Source organism: Indicator indicator, chromosome 19 (genome assembly GCF_027791375.1).
Source record: "Indicator indicator isolate 239-I01 chromosome 19, UM_Iind_1.1, whole genome shotgun sequence".
Taxonomy (NCBI): Eukaryota; Metazoa; Chordata; class Aves; order Piciformes; family Indicatoridae; genus Indicator; species Indicator indicator.
This window is the reverse complement of record NC_072028.1, coordinates 20,855,939-20,882,579: the sequence shown is the minus strand read 5'-3', so window position 1 is coordinate 20,882,579 and position 26,641 is coordinate 20,855,939. Positions and strand designations below refer to the sequence as shown.

General features: G+C 59.6%; 1 protein-coding gene across 1 annotated transcript in view; it reads right to left on the bottom strand.

The window, feature by feature from the left end:
* Window positions 1-22,835, bottom strand: part of FHOD1 (formin homology 2 domain containing 1) — a 32,576-nt gene extending 9,741 nt beyond the window's left edge. Inside the window, 16 exon segments of the mRNA XM_054389883.1 lie at window positions 893-1,236; window positions 1,321-1,836; window positions 2,034-2,200; window positions 2,625-2,678; window positions 3,184-3,207; window positions 3,513-3,641; window positions 4,122-4,318; window positions 4,415-4,558; window positions 4,643-4,737; window positions 7,370-7,481; window positions 7,875-7,969; window positions 8,211-8,316; window positions 8,425-8,492; window positions 11,659-11,723; window positions 11,865-11,971; window positions 22,665-22,835. Of these exon segments, the coding sequence (XP_054245858.1) occupies window positions 893-1,236; window positions 1,321-1,836; window positions 2,034-2,200; window positions 2,625-2,678; window positions 3,184-3,207; window positions 3,513-3,641; window positions 4,122-4,318; window positions 4,415-4,558; window positions 4,643-4,737; window positions 7,370-7,481; window positions 7,875-7,969; window positions 8,211-8,316; window positions 8,425-8,492; window positions 11,659-11,723; window positions 11,865-11,971; window positions 22,665-22,835 (2,394 nt within the window).
* Window positions 22,836-26,641: the final 3,806 nt, after the last annotated feature.

Below are 26,641 nucleotides of genomic sequence, written 5' to 3'. Positions count from 1 at the left end.
TTGGGCAGCCTGGAGAAGAGAAGGCTCCAGGGAGACCTTCTGGTGGCCTTTCAGTGCTGAAAAGAGACTCCAGGAAACCTGGGGAGGGACTTCTGTCAAAGGCATGGAGTGACAGGGCAAGGGGTGAGGGCTTCAAGCTGGCAGAAGCTGGATTGAGGTGAGGCATGAGGTGGAACTTCTTGCCCAGGAGGGTGGGAAGGCAATGGACCAGGCTGCCCAGAGAAGTTGTGGTGGCTCCAAGCCTGGAAGTCTTCAAGGCTAGGTTGGATGGGGCCTTGAACAAGCTGCTCCCAAGGCAGGGGGTTGGAACCAGGTGAGCTTTGAGGTCCTTCCCAACTCAAACCATTCTATGAAAACCCCAGGGTGTGGCCTTCCAGTGTCTGAAGGGGGCTCCAGGAAAGCTGGGGAGGGACTTTGGAGGGTGTCAGGGAGTCATAGGACTGGGGGGAATGGAGCAAAAGTAGAAGTGGGGAGATTGAGATTGGATGTGAGGAAGAAGTTTTACACCAGGAGGGTGGTGAGAGCCTGGCAGAGGTTGCCCAGGGAGGTGGTGGAAGCCTCCTGCCTGGAGGTTTTTGCAGCCAGGCTGGAGGTGGCTGTGAGCAACCTGCTGTGGTGTGAGGTGTCCCTGCCCATGGCAGGGGGTTGGAGCTGGCTGAGCCTTGAGCTCCCTTCCAGCTCTGACAGTTCTGTGATTCTATGAGGAGCTGATCAGGGACCTGGCAGTGAGCCAGTCCTGTGCACTGCCCATCCCCATCCCGGCTCTGGGTGCCCACCCTCAGCACAGGGGAGGGGGTAAGAGTGCATGCCAAGAAGGGTCCCCATAGGGACTCCCAGCCTTCCTCCCACCCCCTCAAGCCCCCCTGGCTGATGGGTGCCAGCCTGCTGGTACCTTTGAAGTTGGTGCTTCCTTTGACCGTGACTCAAAGAGATGCTCCAGTTTGGCAGTATTGATCTCGACATTCTGCAGGGATGCCCACAGCGTGCCCTGCCCAAACCTGCTTGGCCCCACAGTGCCATCCAGCTGCTTCAGCTCCTTCCAGAAGAGTTTCACTGTCCTCTTCTTCTTGGCCTCAGAGGGGCCATCTGTTGCTGAGTGGCCTGGCAGCCCTGGGGGAGGTGGTGGGCAGCCAGGGATTGCAGGAGGTGGAGGGGGAGGTGGTGGGCAGCCAGGGATTGCAGGAGGTGGAGGGGGAGGTGGTGGGCAGCCAGGGATTGCAGGAGGTGGAGGGGGAGGTGGTGGGCAGCCAGGGATTGCAGGAGGTGGAGGGGGAGGTGGTGGGCAGCCAGGGATTGCAGGAGGTGGAGGGGGAGGGGGAACCATAAGAGCTCCAATGTTCGATGCTTTGATGCCAGGAGGACAAAAGGAGCCATTGGCCATGGGCCCTGAGTCCAGGATGTCAAAGTCTTCCTCTTCCCCCAGATCAGTGAAGTCCAGGTCCTTGATCCTCAGCTGCACAGGGCTGGCCTCCAGGCGCTCCCAGGTCAGCTCCATGTCCTTCTTGATGGGCATCATCCCAGTGTTCTCCAGCTTCTGCGTGTGGGTCTCGGCATCGATGCTGGACATGGCACGCACCAGCTTGGCATGGGCACTGGCCACTGGCCCGGCTGGAGCCCTGCCACGGTGACAGGCCCCCTCCTGTGCCTGGTTGCCAGCTCCCTTGGTGTCCATCTCTGCCTCACCCTGGTCTGGGGGTGGTGATGGGCCCTCCAGGAGGACCTGCTCCCTCCCTGGCTCCGAGGAGCCCTTGGCATAGAGCATGTCCAGCATGAACTTGGTGTCGCAGGAGATGGTGCTGCAGGAGTCGGTGATGTCTGGCTGAGCCACACCAGACCCTGCAAGGAGAAGGAGGAGAGGCTGGGGCAGAGCCTCCTGGGCAAGGTGTGCTTGGATGCCAGTGTTTGGAGGGAGATGGGCAGGCACCACCCAGCTTCTCCAGGGCTTTGGGCTGGGGAAAGAAGGGCCACAACCACCCAGCCCAGAGCCCTCGAGGAGCCCAGAGCTGAGAAGATCCACCCCTGGCAGAACCTACTGGTGCTGGGTGGCTCCATCCCGGGCTCAGGGGTGCTGCTGTCCTTGTCCCAGGTGAAGGCAGCAGGGTGCTCCAGCACAGCATCACTGAGGACATCCAGCCGGCCCTTGGCCATGGAAGAGAGCTTCTCCTTCTGGGCTGCAGCCAGGTTCTCCAGGAAGCGAGCTCTGGGAGGAGGAGGAGGAGGTGGGGATGGTGCTCAGGAGCAAGGCAGGATGGGCACCCCACTCCATGCCACACTGCACACACCAGAGCTGCCCACACACAAAGACCTGGAGGACTCCACCTCCTCCAAGCCCTGCAGGAGAGCTCAGCGATGCCACCACGGCTTGGGGGCAGGAATGCCACAGCCCCACGGGAGCTGAAGGCTTGTGCCATCATGGTGCCACCATCACACCTGGCTCCCAACAGACCTGGTGGTTCGCTAAGACCCTCACCCAAAAGCTGCCAAAGCTGGGAGGGTGCCCAGGTGAGAGAGCCCTGGGACCCTCCTGCCCCTCCGTGCCCAGCGTGGCTGCAGCTCAGACGCCTCTGGCTGGGCATCGGCCCGAGGAAGCACATGGCCTGAGACACACACATGCCTCTACTTACTCAAACCTCCTCAAAATGGGCTTGGCCCCACGCAGGGAGGGGGCATCCTCCCGCCTGAGGGAAAACAGGGGTCAGCCCCCACTGCTGGCAGCCCCCTGGGGCTCATGCTGCCAGCACGTGCCCGCCTGGCACCCCTCCAAACGTGGGGTCCTCATCCCGCCATCACCCCATGCCCCTGGGGGAGCTGGGAGAGCCCCAGCCAGTCCCCATCCTGCCCAGGCACCACATGGCATCAGGTGCTGTTAAGATGGGACACTGTCTCCCCCCCCCATCATCACCACAGCCTCCCAGTTTGCCACCAGCATGGAGACGACAGCCCTGGGGTGGGCTGTGCCACTCTGAGCAGGGGCATCTCACACCAGAACAGGGAAGGTCAAGGGGTGCCATCACCCCGTGGGGTGTGTGTGTGGGTGGGGCCTGCAGGCAGGGCTCAGAGGGGAGAGGCAAAGGATGGGGGCAGCAAGGTAGGTGCCAGGGGGGCAGGCAGCAAGTGGGGCAGGGCAGGGCAGTGCCCGCTCCTGCCAAGAGCGTCACGCACATGCAGAGCCTGGGCACTTACCAGCCAGGGGCAGTTTGGTGCAGCCTGCAAAAGGAAAGATAGAAAAAGTGGGCAGAGGAGAGGGCAAGCGTGGGCAGAGGAGAGGGCAAACAATGGGCAGAGAGAAGAGTGAGGAGGAGCTGGAGCAGAGCTGTGTGTGCCCAAAGGATGCCCTGGAGCCGCTGGCTTGGACCCTCTCGGATGCCCCCTGCCCCATCACTGCTGCTCTCTGGCCTGGAGGCCCACCCAGACCTCGTTTGCCCCTGGGGTGGGTGCAGACTGTGCTCTAGGGAGCCACCCTGGGGGCCACCCCCTGCTCCCCCTGCCCCAGAGCCCTGCTGGCTCCTCACTTGTAGACGCTGCGCTCGCCCAGGGCCGGGGACTGCTCCTTCTCCGCCTGGGGGGAGCCCAGGGCCAGCCGCAGGGCACTGCTGTAGGTGCTGGGACAGGAGCTGGGGGAGAGAGCAGAGCTCACAGGGCTGCCCTCCACCCTCCAGCTGGGGGCACACCTGGGCACTGCTTGTGCCACACCTCAGCATCACCAACACCCAACAGCATCCCCACCATCCAAGAACATTCCCACCATCCCAACAGCATCCCCACCATCCCAACAGCATTCCCACCATCCCAACAGCATCCCCACCATCCAACAGCATCCCCACCATCCCAACAGCATCCCCACCATCCAACAGCATCCCCACCATCCAACAGCATCCCCACCATCCCAACAGCATCCCCACCATCCAACAGCATCCCCACCATCCAACAGCATCCCCACGATCCAACAGCATCCCCACCATCCCAAGAGCATTCCAACCACCCCAGGAGCATCCCTGCCACTCCAAAAGCATTCCCACCATCCCAGGAGCATCCCTACCACTCCAAGAGCATTCCTCCCTGACCCCAGCAGCTTCCCCACCATCCCTGGCACACCCTGATCAGGGCCCACCCCCAGCCACACTCACTCTGCCAGGCTGCCCTCCATGGGGGGGTCCTTGGGGGTGCCAGGGGAGCCCAGCAGGGGCTGTGGCTCGGGGCTGGGCTCGGAGCAGCCCCCCTGGGCTCGCCACCCACGCCGGCCCTCCTCTGTCCTCCTCCGCTCCTTGCGTCCTCCCGCCGGAGGCTCCTCCACTCCATCCTCCAGCTTGAGGGCACTCTGCAGAGAGGCCAGGGGGGAGATGGCACCTGGGCACAGCACCCCCTGCTATCCCCCACGCTCTCCTCATGCCCCCCCCCTCCACCCTCTGCTGACCTCATAAAGTGTGAACTGCTGCTTCAGGTCGAGGTCGGTGCCCTTGCTGCCCAGGTACTCCTGCACCACCCGCTCCATGCCCTGCTGCTCCAGGCAGTCTGTCACATCATAGAAGCTGTCCTGGTCTGGGAGGGCTGCCAGTGTCTAAGCAGGACCAGAGGGACACTGGCTGGAACCAGTGTGACTCACACGGAGTGTGTCCCCCCGACCACTCCAAGACCCCCAGACCTTGTTGATCAGCGTCATGGTGAACACCAGCAGCTCCGTGTCACTGCCGTGGCGTTGCTCCAGGATGGCCATCAGGTTGGACCACGGGCATGCACCTGGGGAAAGGGCCACGTGGAGGTGATGGAGGGGGGAAGGTGATGGAGGCCAGGGACAAGTGGAGAACCTCAAGGATTAGTCCCAGGACCAGTCTGGTTCAAGATCTTGGTTGGTGACATGGAGAGTGGCATTGAGTGCACCCTCAGCAGGTTTGCTGATGACACCAAGCTGTGTGGTGCAGCAGACAGGCTGGAGGGAAGGGATCCATCCAGAGGGACCTGCGCAGGCTGGAGGGAAGGGATCCATCCAGAGGGACCTGCACAGGCTGGAGGGAAGGGATCCATCCAGAGGGACCTGCACAGGCTGGAGGGAAGGGATCCATCCAGAGGGACCTGCACAGGCTGGAGGGAAGGGATCCATCCAGAGGGACCTGCACAGGCTGGAGGGAAGGGATCCATCCAGAGGGACCTGCACAGGCTGGAGGGAAGGGATCCATCCAGAGGGACCTGCGCAGGCTGGAGGGAAGGGATCCATCCAGAGGGACCTGCACAGGCTGGAGGGAAGGGATCCATCCAGAGGGACCTGTGCAGGCTGGAGGGAAGGGATCCATCCAGAGGGACCTGCACAGGCTGGAGGGAAGGGATCCATCCAGAGGGACCTGCACAGGCTGCAGAGCTGGGGCCATGACAACCTCATGAGGTTCAACAAGGCCAAGGGCAAGGTCCTGCAGCTGGGTCCAGGGCAATCCCAAGCACTGCCAGGAGGTTTAGGCTGGAGGTGAGGAGAAAGTTCTTCACAGAGAGAGTGGTTGGCCATTGGAATGTGCTGCCCAGGGAGGTGGGGGAGTCACCATCCCTGGAGGTGTTCAAGAGGGGATTGGAGTGGCACTTGGTGCCATGGTTTAGATAGGCATGAGGTGTAGGGTGACAGGTTGGACTCGATGATCTTTGAGGTCTCTTCCAACCTTCTTGATTCTATGATTCTATGATTCTATAGGCTGGGCAGGGACTGGCTGGAGAGCAGCCCTGAAGGAAAGGCCTTGGGGGTGCTGGGGGAGGAGAAGCTCAGCAGGAGCCAGCAGTCAGCACTTGCAGCCCAGAGAGCCAAGCAGAGCCTGGGCTGCAGCAGCAGAAGTGTGGCCAGCAGGGCCAGGGAGGGGATTCTGCCCCTCTGCTCCACTCTGCTCAGACCACACCTGGAGCTCTGGGTCCAGTGCTGGAGCCTCTGTTCCAGGAAGGCTCTGGAGGGGCTGGAAGGTGTCCAGAGAAGGGCCAGGAGGAGGAGCAGAGGGCTGGAGCTGCTCTGCTCTGAGGACAGCCTGAGAGAGTTGGGGTTGTGCAGGCTGGAGAGGAGGAGGCTCCCAGGAGACCTTCTGGTGGCCTTGCAGGATCTGAAGGGGGCTCCAAGAAAGCTGGGGAGGGACTTTGGAGGGTGTCAGGGAGTGATAGGACTGGGGGGGATGGATCCAAGCTAGAGGAGGGGAGATTTAGATTACATATTAGGAAGTAATTCTTGGCCAGGAGGGTGGTGAGAGCCTGGCAGAGGTTGCCCAGGGAGGTGGTGGAAGCCTCCTGCCTGGAGGTTTTTGCAGCCAGGCTGGAGGTGGCTGTGAGCAACCTGCTGTGGTGTGAGGTGTCCCTGCCCATGGCAGGGGGGTTGGAGCTGGCTGAGCCTTGAGCTCCCTTCCAACCCTGACAGTTCTATGATTCTATGACACCATCCTCCAGCAGGGACCTTGCCAGGCTGGATAGATGGGTAGAGACCAACAGAATGAGATTTAACACAGCTAAGTGCCAGGTCCTACACTTTGGCCACAAAAACCCCATCCAAAGCTACAGGCTGGAGCCAGAGTGGCTGGAGAGCAGCCAGGCAGAGAGGGACCTGGGGGTGGTGGCTAACAGCAGCTGAACAGGAGCCAGCAGTGTGCCCAGGTGGCCAAGAAGGCCAATGGCATCCTGGCCTGTGTCAGGAAGAGTGTGGCCAGCAGGAGCAGGGAAGTCATCCTGCCCTGTGCTCAGCACTGGTTAGGCCACACCTGGAGTGCTGTGTCCAGTTCTGGAGCCCTCATTTCAAGAAAGATGTTGAGATGCTGGAAGGTGTCCAGAGAAGGGCAGGAAGGCTGGGGAGGGGTCTGGGGCACAAGGCTGGGGAGGGGTCTGGAGAACAAGGCTGGGGAGGGGGCTGGGGCACAAGGCTGGGGAGGGGTCTGGGGCACAAGGCTGGGGAGGGGGCTGGGGCACAAGGCTGGGGAGGGGGCTGGAGCACAGCCCTGTGAGGAGAGACTGAGGGAGCTGGGGGTGTTCAGCCTGGAGAAGAGGAGGCTCAGGGCAGACCTCATTGCTCTCCACAACTCCCTGCAGGGAGGCTGTAGCCAGGTGGGGGTTGGGCTCTGCTCCCAGGCAAGCAGTGACAGAAGGAGAGGACACAGTCTCAAGCTGCGCCAGGGGAGGTTTGGGCTGGATGAGAGGAAGAAATTCTTCCCAGACAGAGAGATTGGCCATGGGATGTGCTGCCCAGGGAGGTGGTGGAGTCACCATCCCTGGAAGTGTTCAAAACCAGCCTGGATGAGGCACTCAGTGCCAGGGTTGAGTTGATTGGATGGTGCTGGGTGAGAGGTTGGGCTGGATGATCTCAAAGGTCTGTTCCAAGCTGGGTGATTGAGTCTGTGCCTATCTGAGGGGTGGCACCAACCTCTGGCCCGGTCCACGGCGTTGACGGCGCGGATGAGGAGCAGGGCGTTGGGCTCTGCGTACTCCACGAACACCAACAGCAGCTTCAGAGCCATCTTCACCACCAAACGAAACTGGGACGAGGGCACAGCGGTTGGCACAGTGGCAGGGGGCTGCCAGGGCACTGGGGGATGGCTGTGCCTGCACCCTAGGGCTGGGGGCTTTGCTGTGGGGATGGCCAGGGACCAACCTCCAGCTGTGACACCGATGGCCAGAGGGTGCCAGGAAGGGACCTGGAGTGGGGCCCTCTGACACTCTGTGCCCAGGAGCATGGTCACACCAGGAAAAGGGAGCTCTGGGCACCCTGAATGACTGCCAGCTTGGAGGCAGCAGGAGCCAACACACCCAAAGGTAGTAGGACACCAAGCTCAGGGGCAGAAGGTAGGGTAAAGCCCCCAGGGGGTCAGTGCCAGGGCATGGCCACAGGCAGGGAAGGAGGCTGCAAGGTGGGGTCAGGGGGGGCTCACCAGGCTTCCTGACAGTGTGTAGAGCCACTGGATGGTCTCGTTGTGGTTGATGACTCCTTGCATCCCATCCACAAAGAGCATGATCTGGCTCAGGGCTGCAGGGCACAGAGAGGGCACCGTCAGGGCACAGAGCGGGCACTGGCAGGGCGCGGCAGGCAGGGGCAGGGTGCAGCAGGCAGGGGCAGGGCTTTCCCAGCCCTTCCAGCAGCACCACACCAAGGGCAAGGGACAGGCTTTGGGAAGGTCCAGCTAGCCCAGGCCAACTGGCTGGCTGTGCCCACCCTGAGTGCCAGCCTTTCTCCCTGGTGATGAGGTGCCCTGTGCCCAGATACCAACCCCGCAGGATGTAATTCTGGTAGTTCTGGTCAGCCTCTGCCCCCACTTTGATCAGGCAGCTCAGCCCGTCCAGGTTCACAAACTCAGGCACCAGGTCCTTGTCCTCCTGTGAGGGGAAGGCCAGGACCCACCAGGGTGTTACCCAGGCTGGGCTGGGCAGGCAGCCCTGGGGGGAACCCCCCAAAACCCCCTGACCAGGCTGCCACCACCGTACCTGAAAGAGCTGCTTGAGGGAGAAGAGGGAACGCCTCAGCTCCGGCCCCTGGCAGTTGTACAGCTTCTCTGGAAGGACAGAGAGACAAGGGAGTGAGGGGGGACCCTCAGGGGCCCACTGCCACCCCACAGCTCCAAAAGGCTCCTGGGGAACCCCTGCCTCCCACCTCAACCCCCTTCACCTTGGTACTGCCTGGCTGGGGGACATGCTGGGTGGAAGCAGCTGCAGCTCCACAGCAATTCATTCAGGCCCCACAACTCTTCATTCCAACTCCACAACTCTTCATTCCAACTCCACAGCTCTTTATTCCAGCCCCACAACTCTTCATTCCAACTCCACAACTCTTCATTCCAGCCCCACAACTCTTCATTCCAACTCCACAACTTTTATTCCAGCTCCACAACTCTTCATTCCAACTCCACAACTCTTCATTCCAGCCCCACAACTCTTCATTCCAACTCCACAACTCTTCATTCCAGCCCCACAACTTTTATTCCAGCCCCACAACTCTTTATTCCAGCCCCACAACTCTTCATTCCAGCCCCACAACTCTTCATTCCAACTCCACAACTCTTCATTCAGGCCCCACAACTCTTCATTCCAACTCCACAACTCTTTATTCCAGCCCCACAACTCTATTCCAGCTCCACAACTCTTCATTCAGGCCCCACAACTCTATTCCAGCTCCACAACTCTATTCCAGCCCCACAACTCTATTCCAGCTCCACAACTCTTCATTCCAGCCCCACTACTCTATTCCAGCTCCACAACTCTTTATTCCAGATCCACAACTCTTTATTCCAGCCCCACCACCTTCCCATATCCTTCTTCTGCCTCTTTTCTCTGCCCACCCATGACTCAAATATCCCTTCTGGTTTCCTGTGCAGCCCCAAAACAGGAACAGTGGCAGGAGGCTGAGCTCCTTTTAGCCATCCCTCCCCTGGGCACAGCCCTGGCATGCTCCCACATGCCCCCTGCCACCCCATGGCTTTGGGAAGAGCTGCAGGATGGGGATGGGAAGGATGCCAGTGTGTGGCTGGCTGCTTGGGGTCACCAGGCTGAAAGCTGGCTGGAGACTACCTGCTCCCAGGGATGGAACCTGCAGGCAGGATATCTGCTCCCAGGGATGGATCCTTACAGGCAGGATACCTGCTCCCAGGGATGGAACCTGCAGGCAGGATATCTGCTCCAAGGATGGATCCTTACAGGCAGGATATCTGCTCCCAGGGATGGATCCTTACAGGCAGGATATCTGCTCCCAGGGATGGAACCTGCAGGCAGGATATCTGCTCCCAGGGATGGATCCTTACAGGCAGGATACCTGCTCCCAGGGATGGAACCTGCAGGCAGGATATCTGCTCCCAGGGATCGATCCTTACAGGCAGGATATCTGCTCCCAGGGATGGATCCTTACAGGCAGGATATCTGCTCCCAAGGATGGATCCTTACAGGCAGGATATCTGCTCCCAGGGATGGAACCTGCAGGCAGGATATCTGCTCCCAGGGATGGATCCTTACAGGCAGGATATCTGCTCCCAAGGATGGATCCTTACAGGCAGGATATCTGCTCCAAGGATGGATCCTTACAGGCAGGATACCTGCTCCCAGGGATGGAACCTGCAGGCAGGATAGCTGCTCCCAGGGATGGATCCTTACAGGCAGGATATCTGCTCCAAGGATGGATCCTTACAGGCAGGAGCCAGCTGGGGCAATGGGAAGCTGGGAAAGCTCTGCTCCAAAAGGCAGCACCCAAAGGCATCAGCAGCCAGCACTTCCTGCATCCCAAACTCCACTCCTCCCAGCATCCCAAGTTTTCTGGGTCAGGCTTGGGGCCGTCAAAAGGGCTGAGCAGGGAAGTCCTCCTGACATGCCAACAAGGGCTCTGCAAACACCAGGCCCCAAGCAGCCTCTTCCACTCACTTAGCAGCTTCTCAAAGGGGAAAGAAACGCCAAGAGAGCAGCCTGGGGCTGAGCTGGAGCCTGGGAACCACCAGCAAAGAGCAGGACCCTGACCCCAGCCTTCCTGCACCGCTCGGCCACAGCCCTGCGTGGCCCAGCTGATGCCTGGCTGCTTCAGGGCTTGTTTTGCCCCTTCTTAAGGACAAATTTAGGCTTGAGGCTCCCAGATATTTCTCAGGAGCTTTGAGCAGGCTGCCACAAAGCCACAGCAGCACCTTCAGCAGCCCTCCAGCTGGTTGTTTGCATCTTGCTGTATTTAGAGCTCTCCCAAAGGGGATGACCTGGGATCTCTGCAGTGGGTGGTAGGCTCCTAAACCCAAGAGGCAAAGAAGTCCTGGTCACAGAGGATGGAGGGGAGATTACTCAGCAAGCCCCCACCAACCTCCTGGGGACCATGTCCCCTGCACCCTGGGAGGGGTTATGGGGGGCAGGAGAAGCCCTGTAGGTATCACTGCCCCTCTCCATCACCAAGACCAAATCCCCACCATCCATGTTCCAGCCACTGGGAGCAGAGCAGTGTGGAGTAGGGAGCAGGGCAGTGTGGAGCAGGGAGCAGCCCTGCACGGTGGAGTAGGGGGCAGAGCAGTGTGGAGCAGGAAGCAGCCCTGCAGGGGCAGAGCAGTGTGGAGCAGGGAGCAGCCCTGCAGGGGCAGAGCAGTGTGGAGCAGGGAGCAGCCCTGCAGGGTGGAGCAGGGAGAGAGCAGTGTGGAGCAGGGAAGGAGCAGTATGGAGCAGGGAAGGAGCAGTGTGGAGCAGGGAGCAGAGCAGTGTGGAGCAGGGAAGGAGCAGTGTGGAGCAGGGAGCAGTGTGGGGCAGGGAGAGAGCAGTGTGGAGCAGGGAGCAGAGCAGTGTGGAGCAGGGAGCAGCCCTGCAGGGGCAGAGCAGGGGCAGAGCAGTGTGGAGCAGGGAGCAGCCCTGCAGGGGCAGAGCAGGGGCAGAGCAGTGTGGAGCAGGGAGCAGCCCTGCAGTGTGGAGCAGGGAGAGAGCAGTGTGGGACAGGGAGCAGAGCAGTGTGGAGCAGAGAGCAGTGTGGAGCAGGGAGCAGTGTGGAGCAGGGAGCAGCCCTGCAGGGGCAGAGCAGGGGCAGAGCAGTGTGGAGCAGGGAGCAGCCCTGCAGTGTGGGGCAGGGAGCAGAGCAGTGTGGAGCAGGGAGAGAGCAGTGTGGGGCAGGGAGCAGAGCAGTGTGGAGCAGAGAGCAGTGTGGAGCAGGGAGCAGTGTGGAGCAGGGAGCAGCCCTGCAGGGTGGAGCCGGGAGCAGCCCTGCCCCTGACTCACCGATGATGGCGTGGACCCGGACAGAGAGCTGCGTGCGCAGGATCAGGGTCGGTCGTCTCCCCTTCCTAGAGGGGGGTGGGAACACCACATCAGCACCGGCAGCAGGACCACCCCAGCCCCTTTGCCCGTGCCCCCTGGCCCTGACACGCAGACAGGGTCCTCCTGTTCCATCCCTGGGGGTCTCAGGCACCCCCTGCATGCCTCACCTGACCTCCTCGTAGAAACCCTCCAGGTCATCTTTCTGCTCTAGCAGGGACAAGTCGAGGTCCAGGTAGTGTCCAGAGGGTGAGACCTGCAGTGTGCAGTCTTCCAGCTGGGGAAACACAGAGCTGGGCTGAGCCCCAGTGCTCAGCACCACTGTCCCAGCTCCCCCGAGGACACAGCATTCCTGCACCACCCTTCCAGCCGCTGCGAACCCATCGGGCAGCTGCATCCCAGAGCAGGGGGACAGGGCTCACCCTGCCCCCCTAAGGAGCTGCCCTGGCATCCTCCAGCCCAGCCCAGGGGCAGACTGGGCAGAAACATGGAGCCCCAGGCTGGGGAAAGGCAGAGCAGGGGCGGCCCCAGTGCCCGAAGGCTGCTCAGCAACCCCTTGGATGAGTGCCATGGCAAGAGGCTGATCCACTCCCTGGGGCTCCCCTTAGTCAGCCAGGGTGGAACCAGGGCAGGATCCATCTCCTCCCAGGGCTGCTGCCTTGGCTGGGCAGATGAATCCTCCCCATTCACAGGGACTGGGGCTGTGGGATCTGCCAAGGCATCCAGGCATGCCCCAATCCAGGGTGAATCACAATGGAATGTCACCTGGCTGACAGCCTGCAGCCACCTAGCACCTTCCAGTTGGACTGGGACAAGCACAGCCCAAGGCAAGACTGGGGTGACAGCATCTCCCCCCCTAAAATCCATGCACAGCACCCACAGAACACCCTAGCCAGCAGGCATGGCACCCAGGGGTGCTCTAGGCACTGCCCCCACAAAGCCTCTCAGTCACCTGGGACCCAGCAGCACCCTTGCAGCACCCAGGCAGCTTCTCTGGAGCAGATGGAGCAGGGCAATGACTGAGAGAGTTGGGACTGTTCAGTCTGGAGAAGAGAAGGCTGCCAGGAGACCACCTTGTGGCCTTCCAGGATCTGAAAGGGGCTGCAAGGAAGCTGGGGAGGGACTTTTTAGGGTGTCAGGGAGGGATAGGACTGGGGGGGATGGAAAAAACCTAGAAGTGGGGAGATTGAGATTGGATGTGAGGAAGAAATTCTTGCCCAGGAGGGTGGTGAGAGACTGGCAGAGGTTGCCCAGGGAGGTGGTGGAAGCCTCCTGCCTGGAGGTTTTTGCAGCCAGGCTGGAGGTGGCTGTGAGCAACCTGCTGTGGTGTGAGGTGTCCCTGCCCACGGCAGGGGGGTTGGAGCTGGCTGAGCCTTGAGCTCCCTTCCAGCCCTGACAGTTCTGTGGTTCTATGATTCTATGTGTGGGTAGGGGCAGAGGGAGGGCAATGCCTGCCTGCTTGTGCCAGCACCACAGCACCTCTGCCCCTACTCCTAAAGCATTTCCACCACCCCTCTCTGAGGAGCTGATGCTCCTTGCCCAAACCTGCACTGGGGAGCTAAGGACCAGGACCAAAGCCCTGGGATTGGGCTTTCTATAAAACTCTGCCCTGGGCACCCAGAGGGCAGGTTGGTGACCCACACAGCAATGTTGGCTGCAGCTCCTGCAGCTCCCTGGGGTGGCTTTCCATCAAAGCTCCATCTCCTTGAGACACAAAAAATCTTGGGGAGCCTGCCCAAGTGGCATCCCCAGGAGCCAGAGGGCAGAAGCCCCTGCCACGTGCCCCGTGGTGATTAACAACCCTGAGTAAGCCTCAACCATAAGGAGCAATTTGGCAGGGCTGCTGCTGCTGGGCTGGAGGCACTTATTGTGTTGTTTGTGTCCTGCCCCACCTCCCCTGCTGCCTGGCCACGCTAGCCAGCCATGGCAACAGTGCTGCTGGCACCAGGCAAGCGCTCCTTGGCTGCCAGCCCTGCCCCTGGCACAGGCGTTGTGAGCGCTGATGCCAGGCAGGGTTTGCTTGCTGGTGAAAGCTTTGATTGTTCTCCAGGGACAGGCTCTCCTAGGCATCCCTCTGGCCCAAATGGACATCCCTGCATCCTCCTGGGCATGGCAGACCCTTTTTGCATCCTCTGTGCATCCCTTCAAGTACCACTGCATCTGCTTGGGCACACCTCCTGAGTCTCACTGCACTCACCCAGGCACCTCCCTGGGCATTCCTGCCTGGGCATCTCCTCAGGCAACCCTGCATCTATAACCAGGCATCCCTTCAGGTATCCTCCTGGGTATCCCTGCATTCCCCTGGGCATCCCCTCAGGCATCCTTGCATTCATATCCTGTCAGGCATCCCCACATCTGCCTGCACCTCACTGCATTCCCTCCCCCACCTCCCCCCAACCCCAGGCCTCCTCTCAGGCATCCTTACATTCTCCCAGACATTCCTGCACCCTCCCAAGCATCCCCTCAGGGCATCCCAACACCCTGCCGGCCACTCAGACACAGCAATTTGCCACTCACAGCCCCAGCTTTGCCTTCTCTGGGCTGCCAGAGCCCCAGCAAGCCAGAGTCAGCCCCCCCTCCCCCCTCCCCAGTGACATGTCCCAGCTGTGACATGTCCCAGCTGGCGTGGAGGCCAAGCCCTGGGACTCAGCCCAGAGCATTTCCCGTGTGAGCCTGGCAGCATTCCCCACGAGGGATGCTCTGAGTGCTGGGCCTGGCTTTGCTTGTGACCCCCCCCCAGCAAGTACCCCTCCTGCCCCCCCAGAATGGAACTTGCACTGTCCCAGGCTCACCCTGCCCAGCCAAACCCCTTCCAAGGCAGGGAGCAGAGCCTGCCCCAGGTCAGGCTGGTTGTGGGGATGGAGGGGTCACACCCTGAGAGGAAATGGTCTGAAACTGTGCCAGGGGAGGCTTAGGGTGGAGAGGAGGAATAACTTCTCTGGTGCAAGAGTGGTGAGGGATTGGCAGAGGCTGCCCAGGGAGGTGGTGGAGTCCCCATGCCTGGAGGTGTTCAGGAAATGTGTGGCCATGGCACTTGTGGCCATGGTTTGATGGCCAGGGTGGGGTTGGGGTTGCTGCTTGGATGACCTTAGAGGTCTCCTCCAACCCAAACAATTCTGGGATTCCATGATTCTGTGTGGGAGCAGAGCTGGGACCTCAGGCCATGCTGCTAGGGACAGCAGTCTGGGGTCACAGGGTGCAGCTCCTGGTGCAGGGCAGCTCTGATCCCTTCCACAGAACCATGTTCACATGAGCTCAGCTTCCAGGCTCAGAGGGACTGGCAGGCAAAGCAGAGCTGGGGGAGGAGAGCATCCCACGCTCACACCTCTGGCTCCTGGGAGCTCCAGCTACCCCCACAGCATCACTGGTGTCCTTCAGCCAGCACACAGGGAGGAGCTGGGGTCTTGCTGAGGACATGAAGGTGGTGCCAGGACCAGTGGGACAAGGACAAGGACTCCATGGCCTGGAAAGGGTTTCCCTGGCTCCATTTAAAAAAACAACATTACCTACCCTGAAGCCTCAAGCCTGAGACATGGGAAGGTGGAAACACAGAGATCTCACTGAGGGATGGACCATTCAGTGGATGAAGAACTGGCTTCACAGCCCCACCCAAAGAGTGGCTGTCAATGAGTCCATGTCCCAGTGGAGGCCAGGGACAAGTGGAGTTCCTCGGGGATCAGTCCTGGGACCACTCTGGTTCAAAAATCTTTGTTGGTGGCATGGAGAGTGGCATTGAGTGCACCCTCAGCAAGTGTGCTGATGACACCAAGCTGTGTGGTGCAGCAGACAGGCTGGAGGGAAGGGATCCATCCAGAGGGACCTGTGCAGGCTGGAGGGAAGGGATCCATCCAGAGGGACCTGCACAGGCTGGAGGGAAGGGATCCATCCAGAGGGACCTGCAGAGGCTGGAGGGAAGGGATCCATCCAGAGGGACCTGCAGAGGCTGGAGGGAAGGGATCCATCCAGAGGGACCTGCACAGGCTGGAGGGAAGGGATCCATCCAGAGGGACCTGCACAGGCTGGAGGGAAGGGATCCATCCAGAGGGACCTGCACAGGCTGCAGAGCTGGGGCCATGACAACCTCCTGAGGTTCACCAAGGCCAAGGGCAAGGTCCTGCAGCTGGGGCAGGGCAATCCCAAGCACTGCTATAGGCTGGGCAGGGACTGGCTGGAGAGCAGCCCTGAAGGAAAGGCCTTGGGGGTGCTGGGGGAGGAGAAGCTCAGCAGGAGCCAGCAGTCAGCACTTGCAGCCCAGAGAGCCAAGCAGAGCCTGGGCTGCAGCAGCAGAAGTGTGGCCAGCAGGGCCAGGGAGGGGATTCTGCCCCTCTGCTCCACTCTGCTCAGACCACACCTGGAGCTCTGGGTCCAGTGCTGGAGCCTCTGTTCCAGGAAGGCTCTGGAGGGGCTGGAAGGTGTCCAGAGAAGGGCCAGGAGGAGGAGCAGAGGGCTGGAGCTGCTCTGCTCTGAGGACAGCCTGAGAGAGTTGGGGTTGTGCAGGCTGGAGAGGAGAAGGCTCCCAGGAGACCTTCTGGTGGCCTTGCAGGATCTGAAGGGGGCTCCAAGAAAGCTGGGGAGGGACTTTGGAGGGTGTCAGGGAGTGATAGGACTGGGGGGGATGGAGCAAAAGTAGAAGTGGGGAGATTGAGATTGGATGTGAGGAAGAAATTCTTGCCCAGGAGGGTGGTGAGAGCCTGGCAGAGGTTGCCCAGGGAGGTGGTGGAAGCCTCCTGCCTGGAGGTTTTTGCAGCCAGGCTGGAGGTGGCTGTGAGCAACCTGCTGTGGTGTGAGGTGTCCCTGCCCATGGCAGGGGGTTGGAGCTGGCTGAGCCCTGAGCTCCCTTCCAACCCTGACAATTCTGCCACCAAGTTGGAGGCAACCTCCATCCACAGCCAAGCTGCCACCAGCTAGCACAGTGCCACAGCTTCCTGCTCGCCCCTATCCAGCCATGCCCATGCAGGAGGGTGCCCCCAAAGCTGGGTAAGGAACACTCTCTCTATCTGCCAGCAGAGGAAACACTTTCCCTCCTCTCTGACCACTTTGTTTTTGCAGCAACCACAATTTCCCAGCCTTGCTGAGGCTCTTCTGGGAAGGCCATGGGTAAATTACAGGAAAATAAAATGAAATAAAATAAAGTAAAGTAAAATAAAATAAAATAAAATAAAATAAAAACTAAAATTAAATTAAGTAAAAATATAATAAAAATAATAAAGTAAAATAAAAGTAATAAAACTAAAATAAAATAAAATAAATAAAATAAAAGTAAAATAAAATAAAAATAATAAAATAAAGTAAAAATAAAATAAAATAAAGTAAAATAAAATAAAAGTAAAACTAAACTAAAATAAAGTAAAATAAAATAAAATGAATAAAATAAAATAGTAAAATAAAATAGAATAAAATAAAAAACATAAAATAAAATGTTAAAAAAAATTAAATGATAATAAAAATAAACAACGTAAAATAAAACAAAACAAATAAAATAAACCCCATAAAATAAAATAATAAAAATGAAATAAAATAAATTAAAAAAACCCATAAAATACAGCAAATGAAAACAAAATACCTTAAAAGAAAATAATAAAAAGTAAATAAAATAATAAAAAGTAAATAAAATAAAATAAAATAAAATAAAATAACATACAATAAAATACAATAAAATAAGAAAAAATAAAATGAAGTTAAATTAAATTAAAATAAAAATCCCATTTGCTGCGGCTTGGGTCAGAGTTAAACACAAGGGTCACAACCATCCAACATCACAAACCTCTGCCCACCCTCCTCACACACCTGGGGATTGATGCTTCAGGAGCAGCCTCTTGCCTGCAGCCTTCCCCAGTGCTTCAGTTTCAGGGCTAAGAGAGGTGCTTATTGTCCAGGGACTTGATCACTGCCTCCTGCCCGATGGATGGCAGCAAGTGGATGATGGGAGCAGTGCCACTGCCTTATCATGGGGTGGGGGAGAACAAAACAAAACCCCCCAAAACCCCAAGCCAGGCCAGGAGGGGTCCCTGGAGGACACCCGGAGCTGGCCCAGAACTGTTCTCCCTTGCGTGCGTCCCTCTCACTCAGAGCTCCTCGCTGTTAATTAACAGCTCCCTCGTTTGTCAGAGCAGCAGAGAGGACCCTGGGCCTGGCAAGCAGCTGGTGGCCTGGCACAGCCATGGCATGGATGCGTGACCACAGCCCCTGCCCCATGACCCAAGCAAGGACCATGCCAAGAGCCGGAGAGCAGCAGAGGCTGCTGAGCACCACCCACGCTAGAATCTGAGTGCTCAGCAAAGCAGCACTTCCAGGCTGGTTCCTCTGGGAGGCTGGCAGCACAGCCAGCAGCTCCATCTCACCACTTTCATACCTGCCAGAGGTTAAGTGGGGTGAAGACCTGTGGTGAATCATAGGATGTTAGGGGTTGGAAGGGACCTTCCAAGATCAGCAAGTCCAACCCCACCCCCTGTGCAGAGCAGGACCATAGAATCCAGCACAGGTGGCACAGGAACACATCCAGATGGGGCTTGAAAGGCTCCAGAAGAGGAGACTCCACAACGTCTCTGGGCAGCCCGTTCCAGTGTTCTGGGATCCTCACAGTGCAGAAGTTCCTCCTCATGGTGAGGTGGAACCTCCTGTGCTGGAGTTTCCAGCCATTGCCCCTTGTCCTATCCCAGGGTGCAACTGAGCAGAGGCTGTCCCCTCCCTCTTGACCTCCAGCCCTCAGATATTTATAAACATTTATTAAATCCCCTCTCAGTCTTCTCTTCTCCAGATGAAACAGCCCTAGGGCTCTCAGCCTCTGCCCAGAGGGCAGTGCTGCAGTCCCTTCAGCATCCTGCTAGCTCTCTGTTGGACTCCCTCCAGCAGATCCCTGTCCCTCCTGAACTGGGGAGCCCAAGCCTGGATGCAATATTCCAGAGGTGGCCTCACCAGGGCAGAGCAGAGGGGGAGAAGAACCTCCCTGGCCCTGCTGGCCACACTCTGCTGAATGCCCTCCAGGACCCCCTTGGCCTTCTTGGCCCTCAGGGCACATTGCTGTGCCATGCAGAACTTGCTGCCCAGCAGCACTGCCAGCTCCTTCTCCTTGGGGCTGCTCTCCAGCAGATCCCCTCCCAACCTGTCCTGCTGCAGTTTCTTCTTCCTCACTCAAGTCAGGTACCCCCCAAGCAGGGCTGGTGGGATGGGGCTCACACACTCTGAGGTTGCGCCAGCAGCTCTGCTCCACCAAGCCATAGCTCGTCTGCTCTGAGGACAGACTGAGAGAGTTGGGGTTGTGCAGGCTGGAGAAGGCTCTGAGGAGGCCTTCTTGTGGCCTTCCAGGATCTGAAGGAGGCTCCAAGAAAGCTGGGGAGGGACTTTTTAGAGTGTTAGGTAATGACAGGACTAGGGGGGAGGGAGCAAAACTAGAAATGGGGAGATTCAGGTTGGATGTTAGGAAGAAATTCTTCCCCAGAGGGTGGTGAGAGACTGGCAGAGGTTGCCCAGGGAGGTTGTGGAAGCCTCATGCCTGGAGGTTTTTGCAGCCAGGCTGGAGGTGGCTGTGAGCAAGCTGCTGTGGTGTGAGGTGTCCCTGCCCATGGCAGGGGGGTTGGCACTGGCTGAGCCTTGAGCTCCCTTCCAGCCCTGACAGTTCTCTGGTTCTATGATTCTATGTGTGGGTAGGGGCAGAGGGAGGGCAATGCCTGCCTGCTTGTGCCAGCACCACAGCACCTCTGCCCCTACTCCTAAAGCATTTCCACCACCCCTCTCTGAGGAGCTGATGCTCCTTGCCCAAACCTGCACTGGGGAGCTAAGGACCAGGACCAAAGCCCTGGGATTGGGCTTTCTATAAAACTCTGCCCTGGGCACCCAGAGGGCAGGTTGGTGACCCACACAGCAATGTTGGCTGCAGCTCCTGCAGCTCCCTGGGGTGGCTTTCCATCAAAGCTCCATCTCCTTGAGACACATCCCTGGAGGTTTTTGCAGCCAGGCTGGAGGTGGCTGTGAGCAACCTGCTGTGGTGTGAGGTGTCCCTGCCCATGGCAGGGGGGTTGGGACTGGCTGAGCCTTGAGCTCCCTTCCAGCCCTGACAATTCTGTGATTCTGAGCCTGAGAGCTAGCACTGAGCTGTTTGCTCCTCCCTAGGCTTCCAGGGCAGGAAGGGGAAAGTGAAGCTCCAGCCACTGGGTTTTGCAATCATTTGGAAGAATCCCCAGATTCCCAGGTGAGATAGCAGCAGGGGCAAGGCAGTGCAGTGGCCTTTGGGGACCACAGGGATAGCCAAACAAAAAACCCGACAAAAAATCTGCCCTGTCAAAGAATTTGCCTGTGGAGGGGTCAGCAATGCCCCACACCCAGTGCAAGCATCACCCAAGGGGAGCAGAAAATTTCTGGGAAGCAGGAGAAGATGGTATCAGCCTCCTGGAGCTGGACAATGCAGCAGCAAACAAAGCAGGAAGGTATTTGCAAGCACAATCAGACCTTCCGGAGAGCATGAAAAATCCATCAGCAGCCACTTGTGCGCGGGGTGAGGATGTTACAGGCCAGGACAGGCTGTTCAAGGCATGAGAAACCTTCCCTTCATCACCTCCAGACTTAGCCCAGCTCAGGAGCAGCTTTGCTGTGCTCAGGGAGGGTCCCCCCAGGCTGCAGCTCATCCCCTGGGTGCTGCAGTTCCAGTGAGGGTGAGGAGACACTGGCACAGGTTGCCCAGGGAGGTTGTGGCTGCCCCCTCCCTGGAGGTGTTCCAGGCCAGGCTGGATCAGGCCTTGAGCAACCTGGGCTGGTGGGAGGTGCCCCTGGAATTGGGTGATCTTTAAGGTGCCTTCCAACCCAAACCAGTCTAAAAACCAGGCCAGTTGGTCCTGCACCCTCACCCACACTGTGAGCAAGCAGGCCAGGGGTCCTGCTGCACAAATCCATCCTCTTGATCAGCAACCACGAGGGTTCTTTACCATGAGGGTAGTGAAACACTGCAACAGATTGCCCAGGGTGATGGTTGAGGCTCCATCCCTGGAGATATTCAAGGTGAGGCTGGACAGGGCTCGGGGCAACCTGATCTAGTCGGGGATGTCCCTGCTGAGTGCAGAGGGGGTTGGACTGGATGAGCTTTGGAGGTCCCTTCCAACCCAGACCACTCTGTGATTCTGTAAACATGGAGACACCCCCCAGGCCAGCTGCCTCCTGCCTGAGGCACCTTCCTCTCAGTGCTCTGTGGCTGCAGACACGCTGCCCAGCGAGACAAACCTGGCACCAGGCAGCCCCAGCTGACGATCTTTTTACAGCCAATTCCTTGGGAAAAATCCGACCTGTTCACTTCCTAATTTTAGGAGGGTGACTAATGGAGCTGAGCTCTACCTGGCACAGAGGGCACCAAGGGAGGGGTCAGCTGCTTGTGCCAGGGTAACGAAGTCTGCGTGGCTCAAGGATGCCAGCTCCAAACCTTGACTGAACCAGGTGGTGGAGGAGACCAAGCTCACTCCCCCAAGGTGTAAACCCCACTGCAGGAGGCTCACACAAATCCCAGCCAACATCCCAGGTCATGGGTGGAGCCTCAGGATGCTCCATGTGGTTTGCAAGCCGTTTAACTTAACCAAAACCCTGCCTTCTAAACCCAGAGCAGCAGCCCTGCCACTCACCCACAGCTTTACCAAGGGTCGTGCAGGGAAACATCAGACAAAAAAACCCACCCGGAGCTGGGCTGGGGCAGAAGAGAGCTCGAAATCCTAGGATCCACATGCCTCCGCCAGGCACAGGACCTCCTTGCAGTGCTCCTGCCCTCAGGAACGCTGTGTCCAGCCCCGGAGGAGCACCCGAGGCGATCGCGTTACAGCCAGCTCCTGCCCGGGGAGGAGAGCACACGCCTGAAACCCGAGGTTGCTCCATTCGTCATGGCCCGGGGCTGTTTGTTCCCAAACAAACTCCCTTTAGTCACCGCCTAAACATCCCATGACAGCCGCGACGACGCGGGACGCTGTTGCCTTGCTCCAAGAAAAACCAAAAAGGGGATAAAAAAGGAGAAGTTTTCTGGTCCAAGCAAAGGTTTCACGGCTATCTCACCTCCCCTGACGGGGCAGTGAGCTCAGCACCAGGCACATTGGCTGGTTTCCCTCTCCTGAGCTCAGGACCAGGCACACTGGGCTGGTTTTACCCCTCCTGAGCCCATCACCAGGCACACTGGGCTGATTTTACCCCTCCTGAGCTCAGGACCAGGCACACTGCGCTGGTTTCCCCCTCCTGCTGCCCCCAGCTCTCCCGCTGCTCTTCCCGGCACTCCTGTGGTGCTTCAGGACCAGAAGATGCTCAACCACTGCCAAAGCTCTGCTGGGTCTTGCATTCACACGGAGGACAACAGCCTCTGCCTACGCTATAAAGGATGCACTGAGAGCACCATGCCAACAGAAGACCCCCCCAGAAGAGAGAGTTCCCCATTCCCTCGCTCCGCAGGACACACAGAGGCAGGACGCGGTGCCTTGCTCCATGCTCCAGCCTCCCGCCTTCCTCCCGGCCGCAGGAAATGGCTCAGAAGGAGTTTCCGTGCCGATTTCCAAGGACGAGGGGCTGGTGCCCCCGGGCTCCATGTCATCCCCCTAGGGCTGCAGCCAGCGGGGACATCGGAGGCCGGTCCCCGCTGTGCTCCCGGCGAGCTCCCCGCAGCCGGCGCGGAAGGGGGATGCTGGGGTGGGCACATCGCTGCCTGCCTCAGAGGCGCGGGCACGGACGGACGGACGGACGGACGGACGGACAGACGGACAGACGTCTGGCTGCCTTCCTCCTCACTCCCCCTGCCCGGGTTCCTCCCGCCCCGGGCGATCACATCCTCTTCCTCTCGCCGACTCATCCGAGGCCGCCAGGGACCCGCCATCGCCCGGGTTCCGCCCTCACTCGTCCCGGGAAGCGCTGCCCGGGCTCCGGCGGGTTCCCGCCGTCCCGCTCCTTCCAGACGCATACTCCCCTCCCACACCCAGGCATTCTTGGTGCCCCCCTCCCGTCCCGATCGCTCTCACCGGCAGCGGCGCTCCGAGCAGGCGGTGCAGGGCGGGCAGCTGCAGCCCCAGCGGCAGCGCCTCTTCCACGGCGTACACCGGGGCTCGCCGCGGCTCCGGGAAGCTGCCGCAGCCGAAGGGGTCCGAGTCCTCCAGGTACTGCACCCGGCAAGGCACCGCCGCCTCCGCCATGGCAGCGCCACCGCTCCCGCCGCTACCGGGGCGGGGACGGAGAGGACACGGCCCTCGGACGGCCAGCCCCGGACCCGCCCCGGACCCGGCTGAGGCCCCCTCCGTGCTCGGCAGCGCCCTCCCGCGGACATCCCGGGATGGACGTTCCACCGGGATGCTCCACGAGGATGCTCCGGCCTCAGGGATGCTGCAGGCCATGGGGATGTCCCGGCGTCAGCAATGCTCCACCAGGATGTTCCATTGGGATGCTCTGCCAGGATGCTCCATTGGGATGCTTTGGCATCAGGGAGGCTCCACCAGGATGCTCCATTGGGATGCTCTGGCATCAGCGATGCTTCAGTGGGATTCTCCACCGGGATGCTCCATTGAGATTCTCCACCAGGATGCTCCAGTGTCAGGGGTACTTCATGCCTAGGGAATGATCCAGGCTGGCCCAGGGTACTCCAGGTGATCAGGAGCAGGAGTGGGCAGCTGGGCAGAACCTCCCCATGCTGGGGCAGAAGGGAAATCAAAGGAGTGCTCTGTCCTGGACATCCTGAGCCAGGGGTGCCACAGGTACCACCCCAGCAGCCTGTGAGCTGTCACATGTCACAGGATCACAGAATTGTTGAGGCTAGAAAAGACCTTTGAGACTGACAAGTCCAACCCTTAACTCAGCACTGGCAGGTCACCACTGACCCACATCCCTCAGCATCACATCTACACAGCTTTGAAATCCCTCCAGGGATGGGGACTCCCCCACTGCCCTGAGCAGCCTATTTCAGGGCTTGGCAATTCTTTCAGGGAAGAAATTGTTCCTCATATCCAACCTAAACCTGCCCTGGTGCAGCTTGAGGCTGTTTCCTCTTGTCCTGTCACTTAGGAGAAGAGACCAACCCTCACCTGGCTACAACCTCCTTTCACAGAGTTGTAGAGAGCCAGAAGATCTCCCCTGGATCTGGGTGTTGATGCACATGAAGGCGTCCCTGATGCCACATTGCCACCATGGCTGTGGCAGGCTTGGAAAGCAGCACACAGAGGAAGATCCAGAGGGGACCACGGCTGCACTGGGGATGGAGACTTCCCCTAGCTTCCAGCTCCAGACTGGGCTCCCAGCAGAAGCAAGGCAGGGGCAGTCTGGGGGGTGCTCAGCAGGAATCCCCAGGCAGCAGCATCCGAGTGCCAGGTTCTGCACTTTGGCCACACCAACCCCATGCAGTACTACAGGCTGGGGACAGAGTGGCTGGAGGGCAGCCAGGCAGAATGGAACCTGGGGGTGCTGGTTGATAGCAGCTGAACATGAGCCAGCAGTATGCCCAGGTGGCCAAGAAGGCCAAGGGCATCCTGGCCTGCATCAGGAAGAGTGTGGCCAGCAGGAGCAGGGAAGTCATCCTGCCCTGTGCTCAGCACTGGTCAGGCCACACCTGGAGTGCTGTGTCCAGCTCTGGGCTCCTCATCTAAGAAGGACATTGAGAGGCTGGAAGGTGTCCAGAGAAGGGGAACGAGGCTGGGGAGGAGTCTGGAGCACAAGGCTGGGGAGGGGGCTGGAGCACAAGGCTGGGGAGGGGGCTGGAGCACAAGGCTGGGGAGGGGGCTGGAGCACAGCCCTGTGAGGAGAGACTGAGGGAGCTGGGGGTGTTTAGCTTGGAGAAGAGGAGGCTCAGGGCAGACCTCATTGCTCTCTACAACTCCCTGAAGGGAGGCTGTAGCCAGGTGGGGCTGCAAGCAGTGGCAGAAGAAGAGGACACAGTCTCAAGCTGCCCCAGGGGAGGTTTGGGCTGGACGTGAGGAAGAAATTCTTCCCATGAAGAGGGCTTGGCCATTGGGATGTGCTGCCCAGGGAGGTGGTGGAGTCACCATCCCTGGAGTGTTCATAAAAAGCTTGGCTGTGGCACTGGGAGCCATGGTTTGGTTGTCAGGAGGTGTTAGGTATTAGGTAATAGGTTGGACTTGATGATCTTTTCCTACTTGGTTCATTTTGTTATTCTGTGGGCCAGCTCCATGGGGCAGCGGCGGCAGGGCACGGCCAGCCTGGGGAAGGTAAATGACGCCTGTAGGAAAGGGGAGCAGGAGGCAGCAGCTCCTCAAGCGGCAGCCCTGGGGGTGCCTTCTCCTCGCTGCCACTCCTGGCAGGTGGTGGCAGCAGCAGCAGCCTGCTTTCCCCGGGCGCTGTCTTCCGCTGCCAAACACTTGTGCCGGGTCGCAGCGCTGGGAAGACGCTGACACCACCGAGCTGTCCTGCAGCCCCTTGCCCCCTGGCCAGCAGGTCCCAAAGTGCCATCTGCAGTACCAGCCAGAGGGCACGGGATGGCCACGATGTCCTTCAGTCCTGGTTCCTTGGACATAAGGACACACAGTGGAGCTGGCTCTCCATGGAGCATTCTCTCAGTGGCCCTTCTTGTCCTCTGCCAGGTGGCATCCCTGATCCCGGAGCTGCCTGGGCATCTCTCACTGCCCACCCAGGATCTGGGAGCGGCAGGGACACGATGGGATGTGGGAGATGGGGCACCTCCTGGAGCAAGGAGGAGGTGGCCCAGGGTCAGTGGGCGAGTGGAAGTTTTTAGGGGTGTCTGAAAGGGGCTGGGGAGTGAGGAGGACCCAGGAAACACACAGACTACCTGGGGTGCTCCCAGGCTGTGTCTGGGGCAGGGCTGGGTGCCCCTAGTTGGCAGCAGAGGGGCTAGGAGGAGGATTGGGGGGGGGGGGAGGGGGGCGGAGATTTGGAATCTGGTGGGTGCAGGAGGACTGAGCCAGAGTAAAGGGACATGGGCAAAGCAGGGACACCAGGGGCCAGAGCAGGGGCCACAGGGCAGGAGCCAGGGGATTGGTATGGGGTGGGGTAGGGGGTGTGGGGCAGGTGCAAGGGGGTGGGGAAAGGGAGCAGGGGCAGGGTAGAGGCAGAGCAGCTGTTATGGGGCAAGGGCCACTGGAGCAGGAGCACTGGTGTGGGTCAAGGGGCAGAGGGGCAGGTGCAGGGACATCAGGGGGACACAGGGTTCTGGGGCAAGTGCAGGGAGGACTGGGACAGGGTTACTGGTGTGGGGCAGGGGGGACCAAGGCAGGTGCAAGAGCACCAGAGTGATGCAGGGGAGACCGAGCAAGTGCTAGAGGACTGGCATAGGGTAGGGGCAACCTGAACAGGGGCAAGGGGACAGCTGTTGGGCAAGGGCTCAGCTTGGGCAGTTGCCTCCTGGCACCAGGGCAGGGGGATGAAGGGGGATGCCAGTGGGTCAAGGTGCATAAGGGCACCAGAGTGACGCAAGGGGCACTGGGGCAGCTGCAGGGAGGACTGGGACAGGGGCAGGGGCACCAGAGTGAGGCAGAGGAGACTGGGGTGGCTGCAGGAGTCTGTTATAGGGCAGAAGGGACCAGGGCAGGGTCAGGGGGATTGCCACCGAGCAAGGGGCACTGGGGCCAACGTGTGGGGACCACGGTGGGGCAAGGGAGCCTGGGAGGGAACAGATGCCACCCCAGGTGGAAGGGGATGCAGCGGGTGAGCAGAGCAACGCAGGGCGACTGGGTAGGTGTGGGGACCCCGGGGCTGTGGCCGGGCGGTACCGGGAGGGGCCGGGACAGCACCGGGGCTGTCCAAGGGCAGTACTGGGAGGGGCCGGGGCAGCACCGGCATGGCAGGAGCAGTACCAGATGCTCCGGAGCAGTACCGGAGGCGGTGGGGTGGCACAGTACTGGCAGCCCTAGGGCAGCACCGGAGGCGGGAGAGGGTGAGGGGCGGGGGGAACCGGGGCGAGGCCGGGAGCGGCAGGCGGAGCCGGTGGCGTTGCCGGGGGTGGGTAGGGGCCGTCCCGGCGTTGCCCCACGTGTGTGTG